This window comes from Aegilops tauschii, chromosome 2 (assembly GCF_002575655.3).
Source record: "Aegilops tauschii subsp. strangulata cultivar AL8/78 chromosome 2, Aet v6.0, whole genome shotgun sequence".
NCBI classification, from domain to species: domain Eukaryota; kingdom Viridiplantae; phylum Streptophyta; class Magnoliopsida; order Poales; family Poaceae; genus Aegilops; species Aegilops tauschii.
This window is the reverse complement of record NC_053036.3, coordinates 41113875-41137806: the sequence shown is the minus strand read 5'-3', so window position 1 is coordinate 41137806 and position 23932 is coordinate 41113875. Positions and strand designations below refer to the sequence as shown.

The following is a 23932-nucleotide window of genomic DNA, read 5'->3' as shown; positions in this document are numbered from 1 at the left end:
TTACATTTCATGATCATTTTTCTAAAATTTCATGAACACGTTTTAAAATGTTTAAACATTTTTGAAATGTCATGAATATTTTCACGAACATTTTTAAACATCTAACCATTTTTGTAGATGCTGTGAACATTTATTTCAATGGTCATAAATATTCTTCGTATGTCATGAATATTTTTAAAAAGTGGATGAATAAGTGTTGTGAACGAATTTTGCATGAACAAAAATTCCTCAGAATATACAATTTTTTAAAAACTTTTTGGAGTACATATAAAAAGAAGGAGAAGAAAAAAACGACAAAAGTGTACCAAGGCTGCATCAACTATTGTTTTAGGGTGCGCATCTACTTTTATTTTAGAAGAGGGTGTGGCTGAACTAGCGTGAGCGTACGCTGTAGAGCTGGGCCTGGCCCGTGAGTGGCGAGGCCGACATTTCACTGTTCATGTATGCAAAGCCCTGAGCGACAGCGCGGTCCATGACACTCAACAGGCCCGCTTACGCTCCGATTGGATACTTAAAGGCACCAAAAGGGCCGAGCCATTAATTTAAGTAAGAAAAAAGAGGAAAAAGGTTTTAAGTGGGGGGAGAAACCACTACTCCCAGCGTCGCCGGGGATCGCCGGAGCTAGGGTTCCGTCAGTCCGATGGCGGTGGCCCTCCCGACGGCCTTCCCTCCGCACGGCCTCCCCCAGCCGGACGCTCCTGCCGGGGACATGGGCCGGCGCCTCCTGCAGGTGCGCGGGCTCCGCCGGCTGCCGCTCCACGAACTCGTCCCCCGCCTCGCCGAGCTCCGCGCCGACGAGGCCAGCCCCGTGCGCAAGGTCGTCGTTGAGTGAGTGCTCCCGCTCCTCTTATTCGGCCATTCCGTTGGGCCACTCCAGTGCTCTGCCCCGCTAGTCAGTTTCGTCAGCAACTTAACCTTGCTGCCTCCTGCCAATTCGATTCGAGATAACTTAAATTGATAGTGAATTCAGCAACAAAAGTAGCAGTAAAGTTTCAACCAAATGTGTAATTTCTGTTGTAAAGGTTCTGGAGTTCTATACGTTGCAGTGGCCAATTACTCAAATGTGCAATTTATTTACTAGTAGTACCAAATGCTAAGGTTTCATGTGGTGGAATGGCAGCCGAATGCTTTCTGTCATGATATCATCTGATTTTGTTTTCGCCGCGCAATGAAATATGCTCATATCTTGACTTATGTTTAATTCAACTCGTCCACCTGACATAGGATGATTGGTGAGATTGGGTCAAAGCACACGGTGTATATACCCGACATGATGCCCTGTCTGCTGGATCTTTTGAATGACGAGACGCCGGCGGTCGCGAGACAGGCTGTTAAAACAGGAACAGACTTATTTGCCAAAGTACTGCAAGAGCTCGTTATCCAGGTAATTCTAACAAGCAGCACCTTTAAGAGTTGCCTGTGTGTGGACTTTGGCTCATATTGCTGTTTGCCGGTCCTAAATCCAGGGTTTGTTCTCGAGTGGGGGGATTGACGAGTCACTCAAGTCATCATGGGAATGGATGCTCAAGCTTAAATCAGCGGTGTCGCTCATGGCATTCCAGGTAAGCCACTATCCTCTTTTTGCATCCAGTTAATTGCATCATCTCGGCTTACAGTTTCTCTCATTTATGGCATCTCCATGTCAGCCTACCAGCAACGAAGGAGTCAGGTTGCTGGCTGTTAAGTTTGTTGAGAAAACAGTTCTTATGCATACCCCGGATCCCAATATCACATCTGATCCACCAAACCAAGCTACAGAAGGTAGAACATGTGCTGTACTACTTTATATAAATGGCCTGTTTTAAATTTGGATTTATGGCATGATAATCTGTTGATCCTTTGCAGATATGGGATTCAATATAGCATGGTTAAGGGGAGGTCACCCTCTGCTTAATGTTGGTGACCTAGCCATGGAAGCCAGCCAGAGCCTTGGACTGTTGCTAGAACAACTCAAGTCTCCTAAAATAAGATTACTCAGCACTTCGATGATCATTGTCTTTGTTACTAGGTTGGCCTCATCCATTTGTATTCCCTTTTTTTTTGCATGTGCGGTTTGTATCATCTTTCGAGCAAATGAATTTCCTGAAAGATGGCGCTGTGTCATTTCTTCATTCTTTTGTAGAAAATTTTCAGGTTATAGTCCCTTACATTAGCATCTGTATATGTTCTGATGCGTGTGTTTCTTACTCATTTTCTAATATCAACTTCTCCCAGTCTCTCAGCTATTGCTCAAAGAAGGCCTTCCTTTTATGGACGCATACTGCCAGTTTTACTTTCTTTGGACCCAGCAAATACCATTATCAAAGTGCAAGTTCCAGGCGCATTCCATGCTTTGAAGAGTGCCATTGATGCATGCCTGAAATGTACACATTCAAGTGCTGAGCCGGTACTTCTTTTACCTTCTTGCAGTAAATTGTAAGATGCTATGTACTCCCTCCGTTCCTAAATATTTGTCTTTTTAGATATTCCAAATGGACTACCACATACGGATGTATATGGACATATTTTAGAGTGTAGATTCACTCATTTTGCTCCGTATGTAGTCACTTGTTGAAATCTCTAGGAAGACAAATATTTAGGAACGGAGGGAGTAAATAATATCTGTTTTGTCAAGGAACTTTACTTGATATGCATATGCTCTTTTCAGTAGTATATGACATGTCTCACTTCATGCTTACATTTTCAGAATCCGCTCTAGGTGCATTCTTACTAATTTGAAGTTCTACTTTTCAGTGGCGAGCTCGACTATTGGAAGCTCAAAATATTATAAACCAGGGAGATTCAATAGCTGCAAATGATTCAAATGCTGGTAGGAGTGCTGGAGACACGTCAAACAGGGCCGAATCGTTGCCTCTGACAGTATGTACCTCTATATCTAAATTATATCTCTTCTGCAAATTCCAACCTTTGCAATGAGCCCCCCACACCCCCACCCACATACACCAAGAATTGATTCAATCTATAAGTGTTTCAAAATAAGTATAAACTATATTTCTATGACAGGAAACAAGCACTGACAACAGTAACAAGCGGAGTCTGGCTGATGACATGAATAATATTCTAGAAGATGATGGTCATTCCAGCAAAAGGGTCAAACAATCACATGATTCTCAGGAACATAGTGAAGAGGCAAACAAGAGAAATACCGAGGCAGCCTCTGTTGATTCATCATCCAATCAACCCACCCCTGCAAGAACTGAGAATTCTGAAGCTGTATATCAATTAATTGGTATGTTTGCTGCATTAGCTGCGCAAGGCGACAGAGCTGCTGGATCACTACAAATCCTGTCATCCAGTATCGCTGCTGACTTATTAGCAGAGGTTGTAATGGTTAACATGCAACACCTGCCAGTTGCTGGTCCTGAAGTAGATCAACGACAACATCCTTCAACTAGCCAGTCCTCTGTTGCTCCTAGTCGGAATCTTCTTTCAGGCCGCTTTCCAATGTTAGAGGCTCTGTGGAAGGTAGTTTCTCTAGCTGTCCCTGCTTATTTTGTTAGATTTTCTTGTTTCATTTTGTTTATTGAATCCTCCATTTCAGACAATAAGTGAAGCTGATCAAGCTGAAGCACCTCCAGCTAAGGATTCTGCTCTGGTGACATCTGCTGCTGGTGAGATCATACCAGTTCTTGTCAGTTCTCCTGTTCCTTCTGCATTAAAAACACCGAAGGAGGAGGACATTAGTTCAGCAGTTCCACTAGATATAGAAATGGTAGAGGCTAAAGTGCCCACTGCAGATGCCACTGGGTTATCGATGGAGACTCAGGAATCATCAGAAACTTCCCATGCTTCTACAGAACCTCAAGGAACCCAAGAACATTCTGGCAGTTTTGTTACTCCATTGCCAGCTGACAATTCTTCTGTTGGGATCAGTTTGGCTCAATGTTCAGAAACTCGCAGTCCAAGCTCCTCTACTATTGACGGAAGCCAGTCACAGTTTTCATCTTTGAATGCCCCTACTTCACAGTATGTTCTTCCAAAATTGGTTGTGACTAATGTCGACCTGACCGATGAGGCTAAAGATCTCCTTCAGAAAGAAGCGTTTCTGCGTATTCTTGAGAGAGATAAGCAAGTAGAGTCTGGTGGTTCGAAAGCTCGTCTTCCGTTGCTTTCTCACCTGAGTGTTGAGGTATTGATCACCATTCCTCCTGTCGAGTACCATCCTTTGCCTTGAACTTTGCTTAATCGTATCTGTGCACACCACTTTTTGGCTATTTAGAAATCCCAAATCAGTTTCTCTAGAAACACTGAACTGTTAGCTATACTCTAGTTTCTTGTATACTGTATTATTGACATGCTCTCTCTATTTTACGGTACTTTCTCATGCAGTTTCCTTTGGAGTTGGACCCTTGGGAGCTTCTCAAAAAACATGTACTATCTGACTATGTAACTAAGGAGGTAAGACTCGTATAAATGGTTTTCTGTAAGTGTTATCTTAGTTATTTAGTTATTATCCAGGAAAGAACTGGATGGCTAGTGATTTAACCCCAAAAAAGCCCAAATCAGAGCTTTGTCCTACTTAGGTGTCTGAACTAAGGTGGGAATCAGGTTCAGCCACCTGATATGTATATCCAGTCAAGTTTATTACTGGCCAGTACTTGCATAGAATACTTGTCCTAGGAGCCAATAGATACCCTGTCTGACAGCAGAGAATCAGATGCAACAAAATACCAGTAGAATTACAAAAGAAGAAAAACAAACCCCCAGAACACTTCTGCCAAATGAAAACGAAAATAAATATATTTTTCACCATCACTTGCAATAATTTGTTCTTTTCTAGATTTGTACCATGTCTATGATCTGTTGTTCAACCAATGACCCAGTGATTGAATAAGTGAACTAGTGAATAAGCATGTTATCATTCTTGTTCATCTATATATTGTTGGCTTATTATGCATGTGTTCTTGATTTCATGTAGCAAGATTAGACAGACTGGTAGAAATTGTTATTATATCTTATATGATAATGTTTGCCATTTTATGTTTGGTGCAACCTTCCTAGTTTGCTTATGTGGTTACTTGCATGGTTTCACTCGATATGCCTCCTCCAGTGATTTCTAACTCATCTTTCCTTGAGCAGGGACACGAGTTGACACTGGGCATCCTGAACAGGTTATATCGCGAGGCAGAACAGGATCAGGACTTCCTTTCATCTAGAACTGCAACATCAGTTTATGAATCATTTGTTCTGACAATAGTATGTCTCCTTAAAACTTTGGTAACTTTGACACAGCTACCTTTTCTTTGTATCATGACCAACCATTTTCCTTTTTGCCTAGGCTGAAAATCTTCGTGATATGTTTCCGGCTTCAGATAGATCACTTGGCAAATTGCTTTGTGAGATGCCATACCTACCAGAAGGTGTACTAAAATTGCTAGAGGGTTTATGTTCTCCTGGAAATAATGAAAAGCAGGACAAGGATCTTCAGAGTGGTGACAGGGTAACTCAAGGTCTAAGTGCTGTCTGGAACCTTATCATGTTAAGACCTCCAAATCGGGACAGATGTCTGGACATTGCTTTGCAGGTGCTGTATGGATACCCTGATATATTACTGATAAATATTTTAACATATATGTGGGATATGCTTGCTTAGCCATATAGCTCTATTAATATCATCCGTCTGTCGAGCAGTTTTAACATGGTCCCTCTTACCTCCTCTTTTCACGTGAGAGGTAAGAGTATATAATAGATCTGATCCGTTGATTTCATTAAGTAGTGGGTACTCTTACCTTCTTACCTCCCATGTGAAAAGAGAAGGTAAGAGGGACCATGTTAAAATTGCTCCTGCCTGATTGGTTGCTAACTGACAAGCGCACGTTTGGGACATCTGTTCTGACTTCTGATTTAATGGTACAGTCTAAATAATAGCAAACATATCATGGATTTCAGTTCCATTTTCTTTGGCATGTTTAGTAGCATTGTGAAGCACTAAATCAATCTTAATCGCTTCTTTCGAGCATGGCTGAACACTAAAATATAAGAAATGGTCAATCGTTTATATTTCCCTTTCACTTACATGAGCTTTAGATTAAACTCTGAGCATGTAATTGCAGTGCATAAAACTTCCACACTGGTTTGTTTTTATGATCTAGTACAAATTTTCTGCTTCAAGTATAGTCTTTAGTGCCATTCCCTGTTTTCTTATGTCACTAAGTAGCAGTGTTTCTTGCAGAGTTCAATCAATCGTCTAGATGAGGTCCGCATGAAGGCAATACGTTTGGTAATCCCTTGATCCTTCCTGCTTGTAAGAAAGGTGCACATATGTGATTTTGTTCACTTCATTTGTCATTCGGTAATAACAGGTAGCAAATAAACTATTTCCCATGGCAAGCATTTCCAAAAGGATTGAAGATTTTGCAAATGAAAAACTTAATTCAGTCCTAGAAGTGATTCCAGCGGCTGAATCTGCATCAGGTGCTGAGATGGCCACACCCGAGGTTCACCAGGTTTGCTTCCTGCTCTAATTTCTTTCACATATTCCTTTGCTGCTATCTGAACTAACCATGGTTTTAGATGATTCTTAAATCGGATTGCGTTGTCTACCATTATAAATTTGATAAATAATCTCAAGAGAAACTGTTGAAAACAGAGAAAATATTGATAAACCAGTGTACTTAGGCATGCAAATTTGGAACCTTTAGGGTACCCCCCGACCCTACTTAGTTCAACCAAATGAACTAAAATTTCAAAAGTAGTGTGAATTCTGAAAATTTACTTCACTTAGTTGAACTAAGGAGGGTCGGAGGGTACCCTCAAGGTTCCAAATTTGCATCCCTAAGTATACTGCTGTAAATGAAAAGAGGTGCAAACATTATTAGTAGGATATGCAGGTGTCTTAATAATATATTGGCTTGGGACGTACTCTTAGCATCATAACTCTCATTGTTTTCTGTTTCCTTTCAAGGCAAAATTTGGTTGACTTTCTGTTTTTGAAGGATGGTGGTTTAGAAAATTTATCCTCGGTAGCAGATGCTCTAACTTTGATGTCGCTGTATTTTGCTCTGTGTACCAAGGTCAGTGGTTCTCCTTTGTAACCCTTTGTCTGATTGTGTGAATTCTACTAACAGCATATGGTTTGTATCTTACTGCAGAAGCACTCCCTTCTCCGGCGTGTATTTGAAATATATGGCAGTCTTCCACAGGCTGCCAAACAGGTCTTGCATCCGACATTCTCTGTGATGCCATTAGATCTTATTCAATCTGCCATGGCTCGTTTTCTATAACATAAATTCTATGTTTTCCAGGCAGTTCACAGACAAGTACCCATTCTGATTCGCACGATACGTTCCTCTCCTGACCTTCTTGGTATCATCTCAGATCCACCAGCTGACTGTCGGGACCTACTCATGCAGGTGCAAGTTGTGCTTTTCTTTGCCTATTAAGATATGCCGTCTTCTATTGGTCAAAGTTCTACATTACATGTTTGGGAAAGAGGGTTCATGAAAATATAACTTGATCATTGAATTTCTTTCATTTGAATGCATTTGTATAATCCAAGATATTACATTCTCATGCAGGTTTTACAGACTCTCACTGATGGAGCAGTGCCATCTCAAGATCTGATTTCTTCCATAAAGAACTTATATTCAAAAACTAAGGTTATATATTTCTCTGTATCTGAGTTAAGCTTCAAGTTCTTGCTGACATTTATACGATCAGATTGTGTGATTCTAATTTACAAAACATTGTCTTCATTTTGTAGGATACTGAGTTCCTTTTCCCAGTGATGGCTCATCTGCCAAAAGATGAGGTTTCCTCTTTTACATTCTTAGAACATTTAAGATATAAAAAATAATTAGCAGTATGTACTGTATGTCTACCTTTTTGTACTATAGAATGTATATGGTGGTTATACTTAATGAATAGCTGACGTAATAAGTCTGCACATGGTAGCTGAAATGCTCACGTTATATTCAATTCAAGTTGAGATGGCAACATGTTGTGGGCAATGGTTAATGTTTTGAAAGAAAACTCATGTTCCGGTTGGTATTAGATTTATTTCACGAACCAGTGGTTGTGGACCTTGACAGTAACTGACTTGGTTCATTGGTGGAGCAAAAATTTAAGCATTGTAGTCGAGATACCACATGTATTCTGTAGGCATTGCTGCCAAGGTATAACTTATGTTTTGTATGTAGTTCCATGTTAGTAATTCTTTGTTTTGTCCTTTTTTCAGATTCTGTCTGTGTTTCCCAATATTGTTAATCTTCCGGTGGATAAGTTTCAAGTTGCCCTTTCTCGAATCCTGCAGGTTGGTTTTTTCTCTAGTTTTTTTTTCCTTGGCTATGATTTGAAACATTATGCTGGTTCATCAATTGTAAGTTAGAAATAAAGCACTAGTGTTTGTTTATATCTGGGTGTGTTTGTTGCACACTTTATGTAAAACTTCGTACCTTCAAGGTTTTCTTGGAAAACTTATTTAGCTCACTCTTGGACTTCTATTTCTCAAGTCACTTTAATATGCTCTGCCTTTTGTTTGTTTTAAGGTCTTTTCCTCTTCTATGCAATGTTAATCAGGCAGCATAACTTCCTACCTACTGCAGGGATCACCACAACATGGCCCTATTCTTGACCCATCAGAAATTTTGATTGCGATTCATGTAATAGATCCTGAAAAAGAAGGAATACCACTGAAAAAGGTCTGTTAGTTTTCCACTTTTCCATTTGTTAAAATGCACATCACTTGGCGAGTTAATTCGTTACACTGACGGAGTGATAATTTATATTCATTTTCTGTAGGTTATGGATGCATGTGCTGCCTGCTTCGAGCAAAGGACAACATTCACTCAGCAAGTTTTGGCAAAAGCACTAAACCAACTGGTATCTATTTCTGGACATTATCACATTTTCCATTGTATGTGGCTATGTGCCTTATGATATGATAATCTGTTGGCTCTTTGCTCAAACCCTTTGTGTTTCCACAGGTTGAACAGATTCCCCTTCCTTTGCTGTTCATGCGAACTGTTATGCAAGCGATAAGTGCATTTCCTGCCTTGGTAAGCCAATTGTCTGAACCCATTTTGTGTCAGAAATATGGCTTATGTTTCTCATGCTCTAATCTAGCATGCGAGAGACTTGCCTGGCACGAAGTATATATGTGGATATGGATGATCTTGGTGTGGTTTATGCATTATTATCATGCTGAAGTCAACCGCTCTCAGTTTTGCTGAAGTCAACAGCTCTCAGTTTTGCTGATTTGTTACCCGTTATATTGTAACCTGATAGTGAGACTTCCTTTCAGGTGGATTTTGTGATGGAGATCATGTCACGCCTTGTTAGCAAGCAGGTGCTCACTTTTGTGTTGGGCATGAATTCAGTTACAGTGTTTTTTTTTTCATTTCTGACGCTTCAGTCATCATTTTGTCATGGCAGATATGGAAATATCCGAAGTTATGGGTAGGATTCCTGAAGTGTGCTATCCTGACAAAGCCTCAGTCCTATGGTGTGTTACTGCAGGTTTGTTCACTTCTCTTCTCCCGATACACCTATATGTGTTCTTTCGTCTGCAAAGAAAGTCTCTAGGATGTGCATCATGTGTTAGCTGTTCTTTTTTCTTTAAAGTACAAGAGGTACTAAAATTTTAGTACAGAGTGCATCATGTGTTGATAACTTGTACTAAAATTTTAGCGAGTGCCACAAACAACTCTTTTTTTTCTATCTAATAGTTAGTTCCAGAAACAGAAATGGTAACGTCCTAATAGTTGAAGGTTAAACTGCCGGTCGATATTTACTTTTCTCATAATTTCATAATTATTCCTGTTCAAAAATAGAAAAAACTGTAATGTATCAAGACTTCTCCATAACATCACACTTGGTTTGTCAGTTACCAGCTCCACAACTCGAAAATGCGCTGAATAAGAACCCTGTACTGAAGGCGCCCCTGGTCGAGCATGCCAGCCAGCCAAACGTTCGATCGACTCTCCCGAGGTATGTCGCCTCTCTCTATTCATACGAGTTCTAGTGCTATACCATTTCAAACGCGTGGCGCTGTATCTGACCGGAGCCCGTGCCTTTTTGGTGGCAGGTCTAGCTTGGTGGTTCTGGGCCTTGCTGAAGATCAACAGCAGCAGCCCGCACCTGAGGCGCAGAGCAGCCAGAACCAGGCCGCGGAGACCAGCAGCTCCGCCGCAGAGGCCACGACAGAAGTAACCCAGGAATCCTCCGCCGCCAGTTGACATATCCCCTGCAGCCCCCGGTAAAAAATGCCTCCCACAGCTTCATTGATTATACCCTTGTTTGTCCAATCATCATGAACGACCTTCTTTGTGTCTTTGCATTTCCTTTAGGGAAGATATACGGACATTGTGTACCGTTAATGATCTGGACTGATCGGTAATACATTGCAGGCCTCTTCTGTATTTGCTGGAACATAATGGAGGCATTTGGCAGGCGACAAAGCGATACCCGCATTAATGTAGTACTGGGAAAGATGGCATGGCAAGACCATGCGGCGAAGCAATGTTTAATTGCTGCGCGATTTGTATACAACATTTATTACCCTAAAGATTTGATAATGGTGGTAGGAAAAAGTGAAAGTTGTTGTTAGCCCTTTTGTCTATCTGTTTCGGTAGCCTGTATTCCAGTCCACTAAAGTGGCATGTAGAACATTAAACAAGGTTTGTTATAAAAAATGTTCTGAATTTATCTATTACCTTCTTCTATTTAACTGTTCATAACGATGCATTTGAGCTCGGGATTAGAACGACAGTTTTGTGTGACAGTGATCTTTCTTGCTAAATGGAAAGCAGCTCTCAAACACAGTTTGTTTGTTTGTGTGAAGAGCTCGCTACCCAGTTACAGAAGTGGCCTGTTCGTTTGCTTGCTCTCCGCTCTCCATCCAGTGCTACCAACGACCCTTAGTACGTGTCAAATTGCTGCAGACATAGGCTAGGTTTGGCATGACGCGTGCTCTGCAAACAAAACAAAAAAGCTTAGACTCCACCACAAATCCGACTTAAGATTTGGAACCATGGCAAATCGGCTGTTGTTTTCATGGCAAATTATGTCCTCCGAAGATGACAAGTTTAGTTGGTGAGCATGGCAAATCCCCCTCAATTTTAGCACAAACGAACACCAGGGCCTGTTCGCCTGCATCTATCTCACCATGTTTTTAACACAAACGAGCAGCTCCCTCCCTCCTTGACTAGCCAGCCCAGCAGGAGAAGCCATGGTTGCTCTCTTTAATTAGTTTTTGTTAATGTCGATAGATTAGCCTGTTAGGTTAAGCCAGGGCTCACATGAGCAGATGATTAGCCAATGTACGCACTAAGCACTGCAGTACGGTATAATTTATTATTTGATTTTCAAGAAAAACATGGTGGTTCAGTAAACTGAACTGCAACTGCAACTGATATCGCAGCCCGGCACCTGAGGCGCAGAACAGCCAGAACCACGACGGGAGTAGCCCAGGAATCCTCTGTTCCCAGTTGGCATCTCCCCTGCAGCCCTGGTAAAGTTCTCTGTTCGACCACATCAGAGGTCAGCTTCAGTGATGTGTCTGCGTGAAGAACTTTAGTACGTACTACCCGGTCACAGAAATGCTCTGTTCGTTTTGCCCTGATGCAAGTGGAGATTCAAATAAAATTTTCGAAAACTGAAGCCACCACCCAAAGCATCGTGTATCTTCAAACCTTTCAAACTTTGCGTCGCAGAAGAAATGAAAGAGGTCCCAAATTTTGAATCGCGCCTTCTTCACATAGACGCAGCTAGTGAGGTAATACCGAGGCACGTCAATTGCTGGTTGAAACCTATTTCCAAACCCCCTCTTTGGCCCTCCCTTCGTGGTGGGCCACTGAGAATTTCTGAAAGGGCCCCCTCTTCTTCGGTCGAGGGTAAAGCCCTACAATACCTTGAATTCAAATCTTATCGGCAACGAAAATTTTATATTTAAACTCTGGGTGTTCATCTGCTGTTTCTTCATCCCGACCTGTTTCAGCCAATGGATGCTGAACTCATTCAGCTTTACAATTGCACTTCATAGCTGTAAGCTGCCTGTCAGCATTCAGTTTGATGTTTCAGAGAAATGCTTACTGGCTACTACTGCCTCTGGGTTCTTGTTCCTGATTTCATCGAAGCTTATGCCTTGCGGCTTAATAGTGCAAGCTATCGATGTGCCCAATTAGTTTTCATTCATACCCGTGCGCAAAAATCTGGAAGTTTACCTAGCTTTACCTAGCTTTACCTAGATGAGTACGTAGGTGTAGGATTATTGGTTTGCTAATAATGCCCCGAGAGCTGCACATGGATATGGGTTTGCAGTTGGATTATCGAACTGTTCTACTAGAACAAGTACATGCATATAGCACGCAACGCTGGAACAGATGAGTTTACTTCATCAATGCCTTTTTTTTCCGCGAAACCACTTCATCAATGCCTGCCATGCTATCGTGCTGCTTGTTTGTAGGTAGGTCGGCAGAATTCCATTTTGAGATCTCAGTGTTCCAGTCGTTGAAAACTAGAGCGAATTCGGATAACGCTTCTCCATCGGGTAGGTACAGACAGACAGGCAGCATGCATGCTCATACGTACAGTACATTTTTTTTAGGTTTCCCTCCGATTTCATTAATGAAACCAAAAGCGAGCACACACACAAACGAGGTCCCGTCCAACCATCAGTTTTTTAAACTGCATCGATGCTACACTAAGCTGAGGACTACCCTACCGCATGGGAATACAAAAGAGATGCATCGCTTACATCATTTTTGCCAGAGAGTTATTCTCCCACAAGTTCAAGATTATAAGCCGAACAACAAAGAGAGGAGGCATGCTATCTTCTGTCTTCGCTGGCCTCATCCTTCCATATTGGTGACTATGAGTCAAAACCAGACCAGGCTGATAGTCTCCGGATTATAACTTGGTCATGTACTGACAACTTGTAGTTGGCAGCCCAACCGGGTCGATAAACACTGGTTTGAAAACATCACAAATCTTAGCAAAAGAAAAAGAAACTTAGCAAAAGGCAAATGAAACCGTTGTAGTCGAGGCTTTTCACGGGCTGCCAGGCCCCAAATTTGATCAAGAGGTGTTGCTATGGTTCGGGTTCGACCAAGCCCCCAAGTGATGCTGTGGCATTACGCCGATCAAAAGGCATTGCTATGGTTTCAGATCGACCAAGCCCCCAAGTGATGCTGTGGCTTTACGCCGATCAAGAGGCGTAGCCATGGTTCGGGTTCGACCATGCTCCCAAGTGATGCTGTGGCATTACGCCGATCAAGAGGCGTGGCTATGGTTCAGATACGACCAAGCCCCCAAGTGATGCTGTGGTATTGCGCCGATCAAGAGGCGTGGCTATGGTTCGGATACGACCAATCCCCCAAGTGATGCTGTGGCATTGCGCCGATCAAGAGGTGTAGCTATGGTTCGGATACGACCAAGCCCCCAAGTGATCTGATATCAAGCTTTAAGAAGCTAAATCAAGGGGTAAACCGGACGCCGCTTTGTAAGCTCCATGTAACCACCGTGGCCGCGTCACACTTACTAACTGGCTGTGCCTCTACCCATTTTGTGAACTTATCAACCGCCACCAAAAGGTGGGTCTTCTTGTCCTTGGACCTCTTGAAAGGCCCAACCATAACCAGCCCCCAAGTTGCAAACGGCCAGGTGATTGGAATCATCCTCAATTCTTGAGCTGGTACATGAGCACGCCGTGAGAATTTCTGATAGCCATCACATCTTTTAACCAAGTCCTCGGCATCAGCATGAGCTGTCAATCAATAAAAACTGTGACGAAACGCATTGGCCACCAAAGATTTTGAACCGGCGTGGTGCCCACAATCTCCTTCGTGGATCTCACGCAAAATTTCACGGCCTTCCTCAGGAGATACACAGCGTTGAAACGCCCCTGTCACACTGCAATGATGTAACTCTCCATTGATAATAGTCATGGACTTGGACCGCCGGGTTATCTGTCTGGCCAAAGTTTCATCCTCTGGTAACTCGCCCCGGTTTATATACGCCAGATACGGAACCGTCCAATCCGGGATAACATGTAGAGCTGCCGAGCCTCCGGATCAGGAACAGCCAAATCCTCTTCACCAGGGAGCTTGACGGACGGATTATGCAAAATATCCAGAAAGACATTAGGTGGAACTGGTTTACGTTGGGAACCCAGGCGGCTTAAAGCGTCTGCTGCTTCATTCTTCTGCCAGTCCACATGATCCACCTGATAACCTTTGAAGTGACCTGCAACAATATCCACCTCACGACGATATGTTGCCATTAGTGGGTCCTTGGAATCCCAAGTGTCGGACACTTGTTGAGCCACCAGATCCGAGTCACCGAAGCACTTAACTCGGCTGAGATTCATCTCCTTAGCCATCCGAAGACCATGGAGTAAGGCCTCATATTCAGCTGCATTATTAGTGCAAGGGAACATTAAACGGAGAACATAACAAAACTTATCACCTCATGGGGAAGTTAACACGACTCCAGCCCCCGAGCCCTCCAATTGCCTGGACCCATCAAAATGAATAGTCCAATAAGTGTGATCCGGCTTCTCTTCTGGCGCTTGTAATTCTGTCCAATCATTGATGAAATCCACAAGTGCCTGAGATTTGATTGCCGTTCGGGGTATGTATTTCAACCCGTGAGGCCCGAGCTCGATAGCCCACATAGCAATTCGACCAGTTGCCTCCCTATTCTGGATTATATCCCCCAAAGGAGCAGAGCTGACCACCGTGATGGGATGACCTTGGAAATACTGCTTAAGCTTCCGGCTTGCCATGAAAACCCCATACACCAATTTTTGCCAATGCGGGTACCTCTGCTTGGATTCAATGAGTACCTCACTAATATAGTAAACCGGCCGCTGAACTGGATATTCCTTTCCTGCCTCCTTGCGCTCCACCACAATAGCCACACTAACAGCCCGAGCATTAGCTGCCACATATAGCAGCAATGGCTCTTTGTCAATTGGAGCAGCGAGAACCGGCGGATTAGCTAGCTGCCGCTTTAAGTCCTCAAATGCTTCATTAGCGGCGTCACTCCAGACGAAGTTATCCGTTTTCTTCAGCATCTGATACAAAGGGATGGCCTTCTCTCCGAGGCGGCTGACAAAACGGCTCAACGCGGCAATCCGGCCTGCCAGGCGTTGAACATCATTGATACACTTCGGTTTAGCCAAGGAGGTGATGGCTTTGATTTTTTCCGGATTAGCTTCAATGCCCCTGTTAGACACCAAAAACCCCAAGAGCTTGCCTGCAAGTACACCAAAGACGCACTTGGCCGGATTAAGCATCATTTTATAAACCCGCAGGTTATCAAAGGTTTCCTTCAAGTCATCAATCAATGTCTCCGTTTCCCTTGATTTCACCACAATATCATCCACATAGGCGTGAACATTGCGGCCGATCTGTTTATGAAGACAATTCTGCACACACCGTTGATAAGTTGCCTGTGCACTCTTGAGCCCAAAGGGCATGGACACATAGCAGAAGGCTCCAAAGGGAGTTATGAAGGCCGTCTTCTCCTGGTCCTTAACTGCCATTTTGATCTGATGATAACCAGAATATGCATCCAAAAAACTTAACCGCTCACAACCCGCCGTAGCATCAATAATCTGATCAATACGGGGGAGGGCAAAAGGATCTACTGGACAAGCTTTGTTGAGATCTGTGTAGTCCACACACATACGCCAAGTGCCATTCTTCTTGAGGACCAGCACCGGATTAGCCAACCACTTAGGATGGAATACTTCAACCATAAATCCAGCCGCCAAGAGCCTGGCTACCTCTTCTCCAATAGCTTTGCGTCTTTCTTCATTGAACCGGCGGAGAAACTGCTTGACCAGTTTATACTTAGGATCAACATTGAGAGTGTGCTCAGCGAGTTCTCTCGGTACACCAGGCATGTTAGAAGGCTTCCATGCAAAGATGTCCCGATTCTCATGGATGAACTCGATGAGTGCACTTTCCTATTTCGGATCCAAGTTAGCGCTGATGCTAAACTGCTTGGACGAATCGCCAGGCACGAAGTCAACAAGTTTAGTCTCATCAGCCGATTTAAACTTTAGGGCCGGATCATGCTCCGTAGTTGGTGAAGGAAATATGCCCTAGAGGCAATAATAAAGTTATTATTTATTTCCTTATATCATGATAAATGTTTATTATTCATGCTAGAATTGTATTAACCAGAAACATAATACTTGTGTGAATACATAGACAAACAGTGTCACTAGTATGCCTCTACTTGACTAGCTCGTTGATCAAAGATGGTTATGTTTCCTAGCCATAGACATGAGTTGTCATTTGATTAACGGGATCACATCATTAGGAGAATGATGTGATTGACTTGACCCATTCCGCTAGCTTAGCACTCGATCGTTTAGTATGTTGCTATTGCTTTCTTCATGACTTATACATGTTCCTATAACTATGAGATTATGCAACTCCCGTTTACCGGAGGAACACTTTGTGTGCTACCAAACGTCACAACGTAACTGGGTGATTATAAAGGTGCTCTACAGGTGTCTCCAAAGGTACTTGTTGGGTTGGCGTATTTCGAGATTAGGATTTGTCACTCCGATTGTCGGAGAGGTATCTCTGGGCCCACTCAGTAATACACATCACTATAAGCCTTGCAAGCATTGTAACTAATGAGTTAGTTGCGGGATGATGTATTACGGAACGAGTAAAGAGACTTGCCGGTAACGAGATTGAACTAGGTATCGAGATACCGACGATCGAATCTCGGGCAAGTAACATACCGATGACAAAGGGAACAACGTATGTTGTTATGCGGTCTGACCGATAAAGATCTTTGTAGAATATGTGGGAACCAATATGAGCATCCAGGTTCCGCTATTGGTTATTGACCGGAGAGGTGTCTCGGTCATGTCTACATAGTTCTTGAACCCGTAGGGTCCGCACGCTTAACGTTACGATGACAGTTATATTATGAGTTTATATGTTTTGATGTACCGAAGGTTGTTCGGAGTCCCGGATGTGATCACGGACATAACGAGGAGTCTCGAAATGGTCGAGACATAAAGATTGATATATTGGAAGCCTATGTTTGGATATCGGAAGTGTTCCGGGTGAAATCGGGATTTTTCCGGAGTACCGGGAGGTTACGGGACCCCCCCGGTAACTTAATGGGCCTTAGTGGGCCTAGGTGGAAGAGAGGAGAGGAGGCCAGGGCAGGGCCGCACGCCCCTCCCCCCAGTCCGAATAGGACAAGGAGAGGGGGGCGGCGCCCCCCTTTCCTTCTTCCCCTCCACCTCTTCCCCCTCTCTCTCCTAGTCCAACATGGGAAAGGGGGGGGGGAGTCCTACTCCCGGTAGGAGTAGGACTCCTCCTGGCGCGCCTCTCCCCTTGGCCGGCCGAACCCCCCCTTGCTCCTTTATATACGGGGGCAGGGGGCACCTCTAGACACACAATTGATCATTAATCTCTTAGCCGTGTGCGGTGCCCCCTCCACCATATTACACCTCGATAATATCGTAGCGGTGCTTAGGCGAAGCCCTGCGTCGGTAGAACATCATCATTGTCACCACGCCGTCGTGCTGACGAAACTCTCCCTCAACACTCGGCTGGATCGGAGTTCGAGGGACGTCATCGAGCTGAATGTGTGCTGAACTCGGAGGTGCCGTGCGTTCGGTACTTGATCGGTCGGATCGTGAAGACGTACGACTACATCAACCGCGTTGTGTTAACGCTTCCGCTTTCGGTCTATGAGGGTACGTGGACAACACTCTCCCCTCTCGTTGCTATGCATCACCATGATCTTGCGTGTGAGTAGGATTTTTTTTGAAATTACTACGTTCCCCAACAGTGGCATCCGAGCCTGGTTTTATGCGTTGATGTTATATGCACGAGTAGAATACAAGTGAGTTGTGGGCGATATAAGTCATACTGCTTACCAGTATGTCATATTTTGTTTCAGCGGTATTGTGAGATGAAGCGGCCCGGACCGACATTACGCGTACGCTTACGCGAGACTGGTTTCACCATTGCGAGCACTCGTTGCTTAAAGGTGACTGGCGGGTGTCTGTCTCTCTCACTTTAGTTGAACCGAGTGTGGCTACGCCCGGTCCTTGCGAAGGTTAAAACATCACCAACTTGACAAACTATCATTGTGGTTTTGATGCGTAAGTAAGAACGGTTCTTGCTAAGCCCGTAGCAGCCACATAAAACTTGCAACAACAAAGTAGAGGACGTCTAACTTGTTTTTGCAGGGCATGTTGTGATGTGATATGGTCAAGACATGATGCTGAATTTTATTGTATGAGATGATCATGTTTTGTAACCGAGTTATCGGCAACTGGCAGGAGCCATATGGTTGTCGCTTTATTGTATGCAATGCAATCGCCATGTAATTGTTTTACTTTATCACTAAGCGGTAGCGATAGTCGTAAAAGCAATAGTTGGCGAGACGACAACGATGCTACGATGGAGATCAAGGTGTCGCGCCGGTGACGATGGTGATCATGACGGTGCTTCGGAGATGGAGATCACAAGCACAAGATGATGATGGCCATATCATATCACTTATATTGATTGCATGTGATGTTTATCTTTTATGCATCTTATCTTGCTTTGATTGACGGTAGCATTATAAGATGATCTCTCACTAAATTTCAAGATAAAAGTGTTCTCCCTGAGTATGCACCGTTGCCAAAGTTCGTCGTGCCCAGACACCACGTGATGATCGGGTGTGATAAGCTCTACGTCCATCTACAACGGGTGCAAGCCAGTTTTGCACACGCAAAATACTCAGGTTAAACTTGACGAGCCTAGCATATGCAGATATGGCCTCGGAACACTGAGATCGAAAGGTCGAGCGTGAATCATATAGTAGATATGATCAACATAGTGATGTTCACCATTGAAAACTACTCCATTTCACGTGATGATCGGTTATGGTTTAGTTGATTTGGATCACGTAATCACTTAGATGATTAGAGGGATGTCTATCTAAGTGGGAGTTCTTAAGTAATATGATTAATAGAACTTAAATTTGTCATGTACTTAGTACCTGATAGTATCTTGCTTGTCTATGTTAACTGTAGATAGATGGCCCGTGCTGTTGTTCCGTTGAATTTTAATGCGTTCCTTGAGAAAGCAAAGTTGAAAGATGATGGTAGCAATTATACGGATTGGGTCCGTAACTTGAGGATTATCCTCATTGCTGCACAGAAGAATTACGTCCTGGAAGCACCGCTGGGTGCCAGGCCTGCTGCAAGAGCAACACCAGAGGTTATGAACGTCTGGCAGAGCAAAGCTGATGACTACTCGATAGTTCAGTGTGCCATGCTTTACGGCTTAGAACCGGGTCTTCAACGACGTTTTGAACATCATGGAGCATATGAGATGTTCCAGGAGTTGAAGCTAATATTTCAAGCAAATGCCCGAATTGAGAGATATGAAGTCTCCAATAAGTTCTACAGCTGCAAGATGGAAGAGAATAGTTCTGTCAGTGAGCATATACTCAAAATGTCTGGGTATAATAATCACTTGATTCAACTGGGAGTTAATCTTCCGGATGATAGCGTCATTGACAGAATTCTTCAATCACTGCCACCAAGCTACAAGAGCTTCATGATGAACTATAACATGCAAGGGATGAATAAGACAATTCCCGAGCTCTTCGCAATGCTAAAGGCAGCGGAGGTAGAAATCAAAAAGGAGCATCAAGTGTTGATGGTCAATAAGACCACTAGTTTCAAAAAAAAGGGCAAAGGGAAGAAGAAGGGGGACTTCAAGAAGAACAGCAAGCAAGTTGCTGTTCAGGAGAAGAAACCCAAATCTGGACCTAAGCCTGAGACTAAGTGCTTCTACTGCAAGCAGACTGGTCACTGGAAGCGGAACTGCCCCAAGTATTTGGCGGATAAGAAGGATGGCAAGGTGAACAAAGGTATATGTGATATACATGTTATTGATGTGTACCTTACCAGAGCTCATAGTAGCACCTGGGTATTTGATACTGGTTCTGTTGCTAATATTTGCAACTCGAAACAAGGACTACGGATTAAGCGAACACTGGCCAAGGACGAGGTGACGATGCGCGTGGGAAACGGTTCCAAAGTCGATGTGATCGCCGTCGGCACGCTACCTCTACATCTACCTTCAGGATTAGTATTAGACCTAAATAATTGTTATTTGGTGCCAGCGTTGAGCATGAACATTATATCTGGATCTTGTTTGATGCGAGACGGTTATTCATTTAAATCAGAGAATAATGGTTGTTCTATTTATATGAGTAATATCTTTTATGGTCATGCACCCTTGAAGAGTGGTCTATTTTTAATGAATCTCGGTAGTAGTGACACACATATTCATAATGTCGAAGCCAAAAGATGCAGAGTTGATAATGATAGTGCAACTTATTTGTGGCACTGCCGTTTAGGTCATATCGGTGTAAAGCGCATGAAGAAACTCCATAATGATGGACTTTTGGAATCACTTGATTATGAATCACTTGGTACTTGCGAACCGTGTCTCATGGGCAAGATGACTAAAACACCGTTCTCCAGAACTATGGAGAGAGCAACTGATTTGTTGGAAATCATACATACATATGTATGTGGTCCGATGAATATTGAGGCTCGTGGCGGATATCGTTATTTTCTCACCTTCACAGATGATTTGAGCAGATATGGGTATATCTACTTAATGAAACATAAGTCTGAAACATTTGAAAAGTTCAAAGAATTTCAGAGCGAAGTTGAAAATCATCGTAACAAGAAAATAAAGTTTCTACGATCAGATCGTGGAGGAGAATATTTGAGTTACGAGTTTGGCCTACATTTGAAACAATGCGGAATAGTTTCGCAACTCACGCCACCCGGAACACCACAACATAATGGTGTGTCCGAACGTCGTAATCGTACTTTACTAGATATGGTGCGATCTATGATGTCTCTTACTGATTTACCGCTATCGTTTTGGGGTTATGCTTTAGAGACGGCTGCATTCACTCTAAATAGGGCACCATCGAAATCCGTTGAGACGACGCCTTTTGAACTATGGTTTGGCAAGAAACCAAAGTTGTCGTTTCTTAAAGTTTGGGGTTGCGATGCTTATGTGAAGAAACTTCAACCTGATAAGCTCGAACCTAAATCGGAGAAATGTGTCTTCATAGGATACCCAAAGGAGTCTGTTGGGTACACCTTCTATCACAGATCCGAAGGCAAGACATTCGTTGCTAAGAATGGATCCTTTCTAGAGAAGGAGTTTCTCTCGAAAGAAGTGAGTGGGAGGAAAGTAGAACTTGATGAGGTAACTTTACCTGCTCCCTTAGTGGAAAGTAGATCATCACAGAAACCAGTCTCTGCGACACCTACACCAATTAGTGAGGAAGTTAATGATAATGATCATGAAACTTCAGATCAAGTTATTACTGAACCTCGTAGGTCAACCAGATTAAGATCCGCACCAGAGTGGTACGGTAATCCTGTTCTGGAGGTTATGTTACTAGACCATGACGAACCTACGAACTATGAAGAAGCGATGGTGAGCCTAGATTCCGCAAAATGGCTTGAGGCCATGAAATCCGAGATGGGATCCATGTATGAGAACAAAGTATGGACTTTGGTTGACTTGCCCGATGATCGGCAAGCCATTGAAAATAAATGGATCTTCAAGAAGAAGACTGACGCTGACGGTAATGTTACTGTCTATAAAGCTCGACTTGTTGCGAAAGGTTTTCGACAAGTTCAAGGGATTGACTACGATGAGACCTTCTCACCCGTAGCGATGCTCAAGTCTGTCCGAATCATGTTAGCAATTGCCGCATTTTATGATTATGAAATTGGGCAAATGGATGTCAAAACTGCATTCCTGAATGGATTTCTGGAAGAAGAGTTGTATATGATGCAACCGGAAGGTTTTGTCAATCCAAAGGGAGCTAACAAAGTGTGCAAGCTCTAGCGATCCATTTATGGACTGGTGCAAGCCTCTCGGAGTTGGAATAAATGCTTTGATAGTGTGATCAAAGCATTTGGTTTTATACAGACTTTTGGAGAAGCCTGTATTTACAAGAAAGTGAGTGGGAGCTCAGTAGCATTTCTGATATTATATGTGGATGACATATTGCTAATTGGAAATGATATAGAATTTTTGGATAGCATAAAGGGATACTTGAATAAGAGTTTTTCAATGAAAGACCTCGGTGAAGCTGCATATATATTGGGCATCAAGATCTATAGAGATAGATCAAGACGCTTAATTGGACTTTCACAAAGCACATACCTTGACAAAGTTTTGAAGAAGTTCAAAATGGATCAAGCAAAGAAAGGGTTCTTGCCTGTATTACAAGGTGTGAGATTGAGTAAGACTCAATGCCCGACCACTGCAGAAGATAGAGAGAAGATGAAAGATGTTCCCTATGCTTCAGCCATAGGCTCTATCATGTATGCAATGCTGTGTACCAGACCTGATGTGTGCCTTGCTATAAGTTTAGCAGGGAGGTACCAAAGTAATCCAGGAGTGGATCACTGGACAACGGTCAAGAACATCCTGAAATACCTGAAAAGGACTAAGGATATGTTTCTCGTTTATGGAGGTGACAAAGAGCTCATCGTAAATGGTTATGTTGATGCAAGCTTTGACACTGATCCGGACGATTCTCAATCGCAAACCAGATACGTGTTTACATTGAACGGTGGAGCTGTTAGTTGGTGCAGTTCTAAGCAAAGTGTCGTGGCGGGATCTACGTGTGAAGCGGAGTACATAGCTGCTTCGGAAGCAGCAAATGAAGGTGTCTGGATGAAGGAGTTCATACCCGATCTAGGTGTCATACCTAGTGCATCGGGTCCAATGAAAATCTTTTGTGACAATACTGGTGCAATTGCCTTAGCAAAGGAATCCAGATTTCACAAAAGAACCAAGCACATCAAAAGACGCTTCAATTCCATCCGGGATTTAGTCCAGGTGGGAGACATAGAAATTTGCAAGATACATACGGATCTGAATGTTGTAGACCCGTTGACTAAGCCTCTTCCACGAGCAAAACATGATCAGCACCAAGACTCCATGGGTGTAAGAATCATTACTGTGTAATCTAGATTATTGACTCTAGTGCAAGTGGGAGACTGAAGGAAATATGCCCTAGAGGCAATAATAAAGTTATTATTTATTTCCTTATATCATGATAAATGTTTATTATTCATGCTAGAATTGTATTAACCGGAAACATAATACTTGTGTGAATACATAGACAAACAGAGTGTCACTAGTATGCCTCTAATTGACTAGCTCGTTGATCAAAGATGGTTATGTTTCCTAGCCATAGACATGAGTTGTCATTTGATTAACGGGATCACATCATTAGGAGAATGATGTGATTGACTTGACCCATTCCGTTAGCTTAGCACTCGATCGTTTAGTATGTTGCTATTGCTTTCTTCATGACTTATACATGTTCCTATAACTATGAGATTATGCAACTCCCGTTTACCGGAGGAACACTTTGTGTGCTACCAAACGTCACAACGTAACTGGGTGATTATAAAGGTGCTCTACAGGTGTCTCCAAAGGTACTTGTTGGGTTGGCGTATTTCGAGATTAGGATTTGTCACTCCGATTGTCGGAGAGGTATCTCTGGGCCCACTCAGTAATACACATCACTATAAGCCTTGCAAGCATTGTAACTAATGAGTTAGTTGCGGGATGATGTATTACGGAACGAGTAAAGAGACTTGCCGGTAACGAGATTGAACTAGGTATCGAGATACCGACGATCGAATCTCGGGTAAGTAACATACCGATGACAAAGGGAACAACGTATGTTGTTATGCGGTCTGACCGATAAAGATCTTTGTAGAATATGTGGGAACCAATATGAGCATCCAGGTTCCGCTATTGGTTATTGACCGGAGAGGTGTCTCGGTCATGTCTACATAGTTCTTGAACCCGTAGGGTCCGCACGCTTAACGTTACGATGACAGTTATATTATGAGTTTATATGTTTTGATGTACCGAAGGTTGTTCGGAGT

General features: G+C 43.1%; 1 protein-coding gene and 1 pseudogene across 1 annotated transcript; both read left to right on the top strand.

The window, feature by feature from the left end:
* The first annotated feature begins 537 nt into the window (after positions 1-537).
* LOC109771047 (uncharacterized) lies at positions 538-10648 on the top strand. The gene is made up of 28 exons (XM_020329760.4): positions 538-828; positions 1225-1384; positions 1467-1562; positions 1647-1761; positions 1846-2008; positions 2215-2386; positions 2734-2859; positions 3004-3465; positions 3542-4129; positions 4330-4398; positions 5080-5196; positions 5279-5524; positions 6173-6220; positions 6303-6446; positions 6936-7013; positions 7092-7154; positions 7245-7352; positions 7518-7598; positions 7703-7750; positions 8177-8251; positions 8544-8639; positions 8740-8820; positions 8925-8996; positions 9242-9286; positions 9373-9456; positions 9824-9927; positions 10025-10195; positions 10347-10648. The coding sequence occupies exons 1-27, from the start codon at positions 641-643 to the stop codon at positions 10173-10175; spliced, it is 3780 nt and encodes a 1259-aa protein (XP_020185349.1). The 5' UTR covers positions 538-640; the 3' UTR covers positions 10176-10195; positions 10347-10648.
* A 1035-nt stretch (positions 10649-11683) lies between these two features.
* Positions 11684-11827, top strand: LOC120975030 (U4 spliceosomal RNA; annotated as a pseudogene).
* The last annotated feature ends 12105 nt before the right edge of the window (positions 11828-23932 follow it).